Genomic DNA, 10,268 nt, shown 5'->3' on the forward strand with positions numbered 1-10,268 from the left:
TGATGCCGGCGGGGGCGCGGGGGCCTGGAGAAGTGGAGACCCCCCCCCCATGCGTCTAACTCTCCCCTCCTTCCTCCCCCGACCCCCGTGTGCCCAGGGAGCAGCCCGAAGGTGAGTGGGGACCGGGCCGGCCCTGGGTGTCGGGGGACGCGCGGACCCAGGGGCCCTTCCGGGGAGCGGGTGGAGGCGCCCCGGCCGACGCCCCTCCGGGTCCGAGCCGGCTGAGCGGCGCCCCGGGCCGCCCCCACTTCCGGAAGCCCCCGCCGCTCTAACGCCCTCTCCCCCCTTCCAGAAGAGGAGGCTGCCGAGGAGGAGGAAGGTGAGGCCCGGTCCCCGCCGTCCGGAGCGGGACGCGGGCCGGCCGGGGGCGGGGCGGGGCGGCGGGCGGGGGGCGGGGAGGGCGGCCCCCGGGCCCCGGCTGCCGTCCCGCTGACCGCCTCTCCGCTCTCCCCCGCACCCTCCTCTCTCTCCCCGCCCCGCCCCCGGCGTGGCCGCTGCCCCCACCCCGCTCGCCAAGCCCCGCTTCTCCTCCTGCCTCCTGCCCAGCCCCCGAGGAGCCGGAGCCGGTGGCAGAGCGAGGTAACCACGGCTGCTTAGCTTCCCGAGACCGATTTCGGGGGCCTGGGGACCCCCGAATCCTCGGGCCCTGTCCTGGGCCAGGACTCCCTGCGCGCCCCTAACCCGCCCCAGTCCCGGCCCTTTAAGCCCCGAGAGCCTGCGCGCCCTCTGGTGGCCACGAAGGGAATGGCCGCGCGGCGGCGTTAACCCATTCCCTTCCTTCTTAAAGGGACCGACACCCAAGCCTTCTTCCCCAGCCTGGAGAAAAACTTTAGAAGGGTTGGATGTTTGCGGAGAGGCACCCCTCCCCACGTTCGCCCCCGACCCTGTCTGTTATTTTTCTCCTTCATATACATTCAAAGGTTGGGGCCTGGGTTGCAGAAGGGGCTAGCACTGGGGTCTGGATTCCTGTGTCCCCAAGGGGGAGGGGGCAGGGACACAGTCCTGGGAGGCCTGGGTCTCCTGGATGAGGAGAGGGTTTGGGGCCCTGCACTGCTGGTCTGGATGGAAGCGGGCAGGAGCTCTGGGTATGTAGAAGGAGGACGTTCTGGGGGTTTGGACCCCTGGGCTCCCAGAGAAGTGGGTAGGGGATCCCCATACCAGTCCTGAATGTATATCTGACGCGTGTGATCCTCTGTCTCCTACGGCCACCCTGATTTCCCTTCTCCCCTTCTCTCCCTCCATACCCCTTTCCCGGAGCAGCAGGAGGAGGCATCTGGGCTCCTGGGGGGGCTGAGGCTTGGGGGGGGTTCCCCCTCGGGATGTGTCAGGCCCACCCCTATGAACTCTTGCTAATTATCTCTTTGTATCCCCCCATCAGAAGAGGAGCGCCCCAAACCAAGGTGAGATCCTGGGGGCTGGGTGGTCCCAACCATGTCCTCCTAAATATGCCCCCAGAAATAAGGTGCAAGAAGGGCAAAGAAAGAAGGCAGGGAACCCGAAGCAGAGGGAAGGGGCGTCCGTGAGTCCTCCTTTCAGCAAACTCTTGCAGAGAACTTCCCACTGTGCTCAGCGAGCCAAACCCTGTCTCCTCTGTTGGTGAAGCACACCCAGATACAGTGATGACAGGGCAGAGGAAGGCCCTGTGTTTGCCCTGGGTACCCAGGGAAGGCTTCCCCGGGCGGGGAGAGGGAGGAGGGGCTGGCTAGCTGGAGCCCGGAGAAGGGATACTGTAGAGGAGAGCCGTGGGGTGCCTGAGGGGCTGGGTCTAGGCTGGTCTTTCAGGGCCCAGACACAGATGCGGGTCACTGTGATGATGAGGATCCTGTACTAGGCAGACCGCAGGGCCCTGAGAGAGCTCGTGGAGGGGAGGGTCCTGGAGGAGGTGACACTGGGGCCAGAGCTTGGAGATGCCTGGAGGCAGCAATCGAGTCTGAGAAAAAAACCTAGAAGCAAAAATGGTCTGGGTCAGTATGGGCAGTGGTGTGAACTCCACTGTGGCTGGTGTACAGCGGCGAGCAAGACAGGGTGGGGTTGTGGGGCCGGGTCATGGGGAGCCATGGAAGGGTTTTGAGCAGAAGAGGCACAGGGTCCGATCTGGGTGAGAGGGCACAGGGGAACAGGACAGCTGTGCTTCAAGGTCAGGGAAGACTTGTTGGAGGAAGGAAGCCTGCAGGAGGTGCCCATCAGGGGAAGGGCATTGCAGGCAGAGGGAACAGCAGGTGCAAAGCCCAGGAGCTCCAAGGCACATGTGTGGCCGGGGAGCCATGACACGTGGTTCATGTCTGTGAGGGACAAGGTATTGGTGGGGTTGGCTGGGGCCAGATGGAAAAGGGCTTTAAATTTTGAATGCCAGGCTGGGTTGCCTGGACTTTGTCTTAAGAGTTAGTTGTGGGTGTTAGAAATGCTCCTCTGAAGTCATGAAGGAAGATGAATAGAAAGAGGGCAGGAGGCCAGGGGTGAGGCTGGCATGGAAGTTCAGGGATAGGGCACAGCACACGGCCTGAGCTGGGCCAGGGGCGTGGAAAGGAGGGAGCCGACAGAGTCCCACACAAAGCGGGCAGGACCTGGGCACTAGTGAGCTGTTGGAAGGAGGGGACGGAGGCAGTGGGGACAGCTGCCAGGGGTCTGGTTGGGGAACCACGTGGGTGGAGCATCTGCCACCTCCATCTTGGAGAAGCCAATGGGCTCAGGTGGGGCGTGCTGTGGGGGAGGCAGAAAATGTGCAGGAGGCGTCCGTTACCTTGAGTCCAGGATTAGGAAAGTGTCCGGCCTGGAAAGGGAGTTAGCACATCCTCAGTGATTGATGGTGACCGAAGTTACAGGAGTGAGTGACGTGGGTCACGAGTGTCCTATGAGTGAATAAAATGACAGAACTCTTTGAAGGGCTCTCTGGGGAAGAGAGACGGAGATGGGACAGCCAGAGAGGTAGAAAGCAAATCAAGAAACACCAAATAAGAGACAAAAGCAGGAGTGCCAGGGCAGGAAATCAAGGGGAGGGCGGAGGGCTGACAGAGCCGCACCCCCTCAGACAAATACAATGCAAGCCGCACAGGTGAGCTTTACATTTTTTTTGGTACTAGCTGCATTTTAAAAAGTATAACAAAAGAGGTAAAATTAACCTTAATAGTACATTTTACTCAACCTGTTATATCCGAAAGGTCATCATTTCAACATAGAACCATCCTACAACGTTATTAATGGAATATTTTACGTACTTTTGCGTGAACCAAGGCTTCGAAATCTCGCGCGTGTGTTTAGGGACAGCCCGTCTCCACTCGGACCAGCCCCGGTTCAGGCGCTCAGAACCGCGTGTGGCTGGTGGCCCTGTCGGTCGGCGCAGTCCTGGAGTCCATTGGGGACATCCCACCGCTCACAGCCTTCCTTTTCTGTCACCCAGCCGCCCCGTGGTACCTCCACTGATCCCTCCCAAGATCCCAGAAGGGGAGCGAGTGGACTTCGATGTGAGTGACAGGCATCCCGTCCCTGGGCAGGGCTGCCAGCCCTCCGCGGCCCCCGGGCCCCTGGGAAAGGCGCCCGCGCCGCTCCCTCCGGGAACTCCGTCCTCACTGGCCGCTAGCGTCAGAACGCGGCGCTTTGCTGTCCCCGCTGGGATCCCGTCCCGTCCCGGGGAGCTCAGGCCCGCGGGTTCTTCCTGCCAAGGGCTCCCCCTCCCGACGTTTCCTGGGCGCGGAGAGCTTGGCCCCTGCGAACGACGGGGATCCCGCCCTGTGCCCCCCAGGACATCCACCGGAAACGCATGGAGAAAGACCTGCTGGAGCTGCAGACGCTCATCGACGTGCATTTCGAGCAGCGGAAGAAGGAGGAAGAGGAGCTCATTGGGCTGAAAGAGCGTATTGTGAGTCTGGGGAGGCGGGGGTCCCCGAGTTCTTCCCGCACCCCGTTTTATCCTGTGGGTCTTGGGAGACACGGAGAGTCGTGCCCGTCCAGCGCAGACCCCGAGGCCGCAGCTTTGGGGAGTCCCCCCAAGTCGGTGGCCACGCGCGGACGCGCCCCCTCCGCTGCCGGCCTCCTCTGGGGAGGGGCTCCGGGACGCGCTGTGCTCCCGGCACCCCTCCGTTCTTCTCTCACCCCCAGGAGCGGCGCCGGGCTGAGAGGGCCGAACAACAGCGCTTCCGGACGGAGAAGGAGCGGGAGCGGCAGGCGAAGCTGGCGGTGGGCGCCCCCCTCCCCTCCCCGGGCAGCCCACGTACCGCTTCTTGAGCTGGATACTTGCGTTCCCCTTTGTGACCCCCTCTGTGATCCCAAGAAAGTCCACGCTGTGTTATTCAAGGACCTCCCTGCTGGAGGGCTAGAAACCCCAACTCCAGCTGGATTCATCAGAAGGAGGATTTTGTTGGCTGGTGTAACTACCAAGTCTAGGGCAGGGCTTGCTTCAGGCACCCGAATCATCGCTCAGAAACGTGAAGACCCAGCTCTTCCTGTTACCCCTCAGCCTGTCTGTCTGTGGACGCAGGGGTGACCGGTGCAATCCCAGTTTGTCTGGGACCTTCCTGGTCTGAGCCCTGATAATCCTGCATCCCATCAATCCCAGGCAAACCAGAATGGCCACCCCACTGGACACCCCATTCTCAGGCAGGCGTAGCAATGGCTGCCAGCAGCCTGGCTTAAGATCCCCTTTTCTCTGTGTTCTGTATGACCCTAGGATGTGTTCAGATCATTCGCCCGTCCCCTGTGGAGAAAATCCCTGGCTAACTGGGGAGACTGGTTAGAATGTGTCCATTGACATAGGCCTTGGAAACGCGACCCACCTTGACCTCAAGGAATGGCTCACTTGAACCACTTTTAAAGAACAGTTAGAGTGATGTGATAGGCAAGGCGCTGGCCTCCCAAAGATGTTCATATCCTAATTCCCAGGGTCTATGAATCTGTCCCCTTACATGGCAGAGGGACTGTGCACGTGTGACTGAGTTAAGGATCTTGAGGTGAGAGCTGACCCTGGATCGGATGATGCTACTCTGCCGGCTTTGAAGGTAGTAGAAGGGGCCAAAAGCCAAGCGATGCAGGCAGCCCCTAGATGCTAGAAAAGGCGAAGGGGTGACTTCTTCCCTTGAGCCTCCAGGGGGAACCAGCCCTGTCACACTTTGATTTTGGCCCGTAAGGCCCTTGTCAGACTTCTGGCCTGCAGGTCTGTAAGAATAACCTTGCATAGCTTTAAGCCACTAAGTTTGCACGTTACAGCAGCAATAGGAAACTAGCTCAGGTGGGAAATGCTGGACATGCCGAAGCCATCATGTTCAGCCTATCAGTCGGGAGGGGTCTTCAGTTTGGAAAAGCTTTATTTCAGAAAAACGCAATGCAGACTTTCTGGAACATGTGAGGCCTTTGCTGGACATTCTAGAATCCCTACCTCAGGCTCAAGGCCATCAGCATCTTCAGTGGCCCATGCCCCACACTCTTAGCCCCAGTTACTCTCCTTGATCTTTGGAGGACAGGCATTCTTGTCATGAGACTATGGAGCAGAGAGGGTGAGTGCCCTGAGGTCACACAGCAAAGTTAACAGTTGGCCATTTCAGGTTGGTGGGGAGGTGGGCAGAAAAAGCAAGCACATCCCTCTCCCATTTTAACTTCTGCTGGGAGGGTGTTAAGGCCCAGAGAGGGGCAAAGACTTGCAGCCTGTCAGCAGGCAGGCCTGGGAGGGCCAGGAGGGGACTTTCCCACCTTCCCCCGTTCTGATACTCTGTCTCCCATGCTTTGGGCCTGACTGACACCCACTTCCCTCAACACAGAACCGAGGCCCCTCCCCCACCTCCATCTCAGGCCTCCTCCCCACCCAGTGGGCAGGGGAGACCTTGGGATTGACCCCTTTCTCCCCTCAGGAGGAGAAGATGAGGAAGGAAGAGGAAGAGGCCAAGAAGCGGGCTGAGGACGATGCGAAAAAGAAGAAGGTTCTGTCCAACATGGGGGCCCATTTTGGGGGTTACCTGGTCAAGGTGAGTACAGCCTGCTGGGGCCTGAGGTCTAAGTTCCCAGGAGGAGGCAACGGGGCGTGGACTTCCCTCCCCATGGAGGACGGGGCTGGGCGTGGGGGCGGGAGGCCCGGGCCCCGGGGAGGAGGGGCCCTGGGCCCCCGGGAGCACACACCCCTGGTCCTAACACGGGGAGCCATCCAGAGGATCCGTCCCCCAGTTCACGGTGCCCCCTCCTACCTCAGGCCGAGCAGAAGCGGGGTAAGCGCCAGACGGGGCGCGAAACGAAAGTGCGCATCCTGTCCGAGCGGAAAAAGCCCCTGAACATCGACCACATGGGAGAGGAGCAGCTACGGTAGGTGGGGTGGGGGCCCGGGACGGCGGGGGGACGGGGAGACAGAGGGACCGTCCTTCGGATCCGGAAGGGTGGAAGTCCAGGTCCGGGCCCTGGCCCTGTGACTTCCGGCAGGTGCCTCCCGGTCTCTGGGCTCCTGTTGTCTCCTCTGAGACTGTGTCACTAATACAGGACCCGGTTTTGTGGGTGTCATGACCCATACAATCTGGGATGTAATGCAGTGGAAAGCCAGACAACATGGCTAACCAAAATTTAAGAGATTATATAGATGTATTGATGTCCCCTGGGAACTCAGGCGGGCCCCAGCTCTTGTCTGAATCAAAGCCAAACATGCTGGGAGACAGAGTCCCAGCGGAGTCTCTGCCCCGTGGGACTGTCTCCCCCCTCGTCTCCCATTCCCAGGACAGCCAGCGTCTCACCAGAAGCCACCAGAGGGCTTTTCCTTAAGGGGCCTTGTCTGTCTTGGCATTGTCTGGCCTGGGACCTGGCTCATAAAGTCAGAGACTTCCACCACCCCAGAGAGACACAGTTAACCCGGGCAGTCTAGCATTTGAAAGCCATTAGCTAGCAGAAGAAAACAAGGAATGCTGATAATAATAAATAAAATGAAATAATAAAGAAATAAAAACAATAAATAAATAAATAATGCTAGTAATCATCAAATGAATAGTAACAATGAGCTTCATTGAATGTTTGCTATGTGCCAGACACTTTACATGCATTATGTTATTCTACAACTGCTCAGTGCAATAGATTTTCTTTCAGTTAAGAATACATGTAGCCTCTAGTAAAGAGATCTGACTATAGCAGACTAAAATACAGAGGTTTATTTTCTCACATCGAAGAAATCTGAAAGTAGGCAGTCCACCTCTGGTATGGCAACTCGACAAAGCATTAGAGATTCAGACTCCCATGTTTTTACTCCACCACTTTCAGCCCAATATTTCCATCCTGAAAATATGGCCACTGGCCAGTATGGCTGCTGGGGATCCAGCCATCACATCCAAGTAGCAGAAGGAAGTTGCAAGGGAAAAGTAACCAAGGCTTTCCTGGAAGACCCACCCAGTGACCTACTTTCATGGATTGGCAACCCCTGATTTTGCGGCAGGCTGCGGAGATGAGTTTTTCACAGAATTGCAAAAAGTTCCATTTTTAGGGAAGGAAACAACATTCAGCAGGCAGCCAGCCATTCTCTTTCACCGTTTCACTTATAGACTTTTTGGAGAGGGAAACAGGATCCTAGAAGTTACATGGCTATAGTCGCACCCCAGAGAATAACAGAACTGGGATGTGCACCAGCGCTCCCTGACTCGGAGCCTGGGTCCTTCCCGGGACCTCATTCTCCCTCAGGGAAATAGGACAGAGAGACAGCGGGCAGAGATTGAAAAACCCTTTGCCTCAGTTCACTTTGAATAGTTTGGCCTCAGATATTAACCAAGTGGCACCAATACCGCCAACCTCAGAAATGAGCTGTGTGTCTCTGGACAGTCCCTTCAGCCTCAGCCCAGGGCCCGGCCCGGCCCAGCCCGGCCTTGACAGCTCTTCTGCCCTGCCAGGGACAAGGCCCAGGAGCTGTCCGACTGGATCCACCAGCTGGAGTCCGAGAAGTTTGACCTGATGGAGAAGCTGAAGCAGCAGAAATACGAGGTGAGGCCCATTTCAGCGGGAGGCCCCGGCTGGGCTGGGGCTGGAGCAGGACGGTGGGGGGGCCTGCCCCCCAGCTTTCCGAGCATCGTCCTCTCACCTCACCTCCACAGATCAATGTGCTGTACAACCGTATCAGCCACGCCCAGAAGTTGTAAGTGTGACCCCCCCATACCCCTCCCTCTGGCTCTTGGGGTCTCTCCTTCCCGCTCACTGCCCCCCACTCTGCGGGTTTCGGCCCCTCATTCTCAGGACCTCCTCACTCTCTTTCTGCCTGCCGTCTGTCTGTCCTGTTTCCATGTCCCTCTAAGTCAGCGATTCTCAGGGCAGGCGGGGTGACCTTACCCCCCACCCCCCCGATAGTGGGCAATGACTGGGACAGGTTTGGTTGTCACACCTGGGGGCGCAGTTGGCACCTAGGGTGTAGAGGCGGGGGTGCTGGCGCCTACCCCCAGGAAGGGGTGGACCCCAGATGTCACAGTGCCAAGGTGGGGAAACCCAGCTGTAACTCTCTCTTCCGGTTCTGTCTCCCCAGCCTCCTTCCCTCCCTCCCTCTGCTCTCGACTCATCCGTCCTCTCTCTGTCCCTCTGTCCGGCTCTCTCTCTCTCTCTCTCCCATGTTCTGTCTCTTTTGCCCCAGCCTTTGCCCTCTGGCATGTTACCTGCTCTCAGTACCTCATCCCTCCCTTCCTCTGGCCCCTGTACTTGCAAACATTTATCAGCACCACAGGAACAGCCCGAATTCACCCACAAATCCCAGCTCCCCTATGCGAGTGCATTTCCTGTCTTTTCTGGTGGGGATGGAGGGTTTATTTTGGGGGTGGACTTCCTGAATTGAGGACCAAGGGCAGGGGCTGGGGTAGGAGGACATCCCAGAGGCCGAGGAAACCTCTTCTTCCTGACACCCACTTCTCCCACAGCCGGAAGGGGGCAGGGAAGGGCCGCGTCGGAGGCCGCTGGAAGTGAGGGCCTGGAGCTGTGGCCCACTGGGAGCCACTGGACTGTTTGTCCCAACAGTGACCTGAAATAAATGCTCCCCCTGCAGGCATGCACCGAGTTCTTTGATTTTATTACTATTAACACACAGCTAGCCTCTCATGGGTTAACTGACATCACCAACTCGCTCTTACTGGAGAATCTTCAACAATCACTGCCATGCTCTGTCGAGGTGCGCCCTCACACACAGCTGGGGGTGATGTGAAATGGGGCAGCCACTTTGGAAAATCGCCTGGCAGTTCCTGAAAAAGGCAAATATAAAGTTACTGTAAGATCCAGCAATGCCACTCCTAGACTAGAACTGAAAACGTACGTCCACATGATCTCGTGCACAACTGTTGACAGCAGCGTTTTCCGCAAGAGTCAAAAGGTGGGAACAATCCAGAAGTAAAAACCGTAATCAGTCAAAGGGAGAAATAAACCCATTTATTACTTACAAAACTGCAGTCCGGACCATCTCTCTCTCCTGCTCCAGCAGCAGAAAAACCGGCCCTCCCCCTCACCTCTCAGGTACAGAAAAGTCCTCCTTACCCAGGTAATTATGCATTGATATGGAAATGAACGTCTCTCCACCCATGAGGAATGATGCAAATGCACTAAAGCCATACTTTCCACCTCTGAACGCCTATTGATACGCAGATGTACTAAAGCCAGGAGAGAGATTCTGGAAATGTTACAATTTTACCCACAGACTTGCCTTTGAGATTGATTTCTTGGGGTGCGTTGGGGCTCTGCCTAGGAGTATCTGGGGGCGTGGTCCTGTGGACTACATTTCCCAGCGTGCCCGGGGGCTGTTTGGCCGAGTGCCATGACCTTTGTACGGGGGATTTTTATCTCCCAGCATGCGCTGGGCGGTCACCCAAGGAGGCGGGGACGGGAATCGTCTTGAGTGATTTCCGGGTTGCGGACTCGATTTCCCATGATGCCATGGTGTTTCCCACGATCTAGGGAATCCATTAATCGATTTACTCTAAATCTGTTCTCGATCGCGTACTATTAAGCTCCTTTTAGGCGCTGGGAACCAAGAGAGCACACAAAAGACAAAAACACCTGTCCTCCTGGAGCTTATTTCTAGTTGGAAGGAACAGAAAAAAAAGTCTCAACACAGATAAACCACAGGGCGAGAAGAATGATGGTGGAAAAATTCGAGCTGTACCTTTCAGGGCCGCCGGGCTGCTGAGTCCGTTTCCCCTTGTGACGGGAGATGGGGGCGGTGCGGGGGGCTCCACATTTCCCCCCATGCCGTGGCGCCCGCCTCCAGCCCAGAGACTCCATTTCCCAGGGTTCTCAGATAAATGCCCTCCCTCAGGAGAGGTCGTTCACCGCCTCCCGGCTGCGGACTTCCC

The 10,268-nt window shown here is 57.6% G+C and overlaps 1 protein-coding gene and 1 long non-coding RNA gene across 3 annotated transcripts; one reads left to right on the plus strand and one right to left on the minus strand.

Annotated features, from left to right (window-relative positions):
• The first annotated feature begins 80 nt into the window (after positions 1-80).
• On the plus strand, positions 81-8,974 carry TNNT1 (troponin T1, slow skeletal type). Of its 2 annotated transcripts, XM_037025887.2 has the most exons (12): positions 81-111; positions 293-319; positions 547-579; positions 1,379-1,400; positions 3,398-3,461; positions 3,740-3,856; positions 4,096-4,173; positions 5,838-5,951; positions 6,173-6,282; positions 7,839-7,929; positions 8,040-8,080; positions 8,847-8,974. In XM_037025887.2, the coding sequence occupies exons 6-12, from the start codon at positions 3,758-3,760 to the stop codon at positions 8,890-8,892; spliced, it is 579 nt and encodes a 192-aa protein (XP_036881782.2). In that variant the 5' UTR covers positions 81-111; positions 293-319; positions 547-579; positions 1,379-1,400; positions 3,398-3,461; positions 3,740-3,757; the 3' UTR covers positions 8,893-8,974. The 2 variants fall into 2 exon arrangements, with proteins under 2 accessions (XP_036881782.2, XP_036881783.2); XM_037025888.2 differs by lacking the exons at positions 81-111; positions 547-579.
• Positions 8,975-8,978: 4 nt separating this feature from the next.
• LOC118973808 (uncharacterized) lies at positions 8,979-10,257 on the minus strand. The gene is made up of 2 exons (XR_005063316.1): positions 10,079-10,257; positions 8,979-9,164 (listed from the first exon to the last, which is right to left on the minus strand). It is a non-coding gene; the product is annotated as an uncharacterized lncRNA (long non-coding RNA).
• Between the last annotated feature and the right edge of the window lie 11 nt (positions 10,258-10,268).

Source organism: Manis javanica, chromosome 17 (genome assembly GCF_040802235.1).
Source record: "Manis javanica isolate MJ-LG chromosome 17, MJ_LKY, whole genome shotgun sequence".
In the NCBI taxonomy this organism is placed as follows: Eukaryota; Metazoa; Chordata; class Mammalia; order Pholidota; family Manidae; genus Manis; species Manis javanica.

Bases quoted from the DNA above. Each gene is read 5' to 3' on its own strand.
- TNNT1 (XM_037025887.2), top strand. From the start codon at position 3,758: ATGGAGAAAGACCTGCTGGAGCTGCAGACGCTCATCGACGTGCATTTC. The intron at 7,930-8,039 runs GTGAGGCCCATT...TCACCTCCACAG, and splicing joins TGAAGCAGCAGAAATACGAG to ATCAATGTGCTGTACAACCG. The intron at 8,081-8,846 runs GTAAGTGTGACC...CTTCTCCCACAG, and splicing joins ATCAGCCACGCCCAGAAGTT to CCGGAAGGGGGCAGGGAAGG.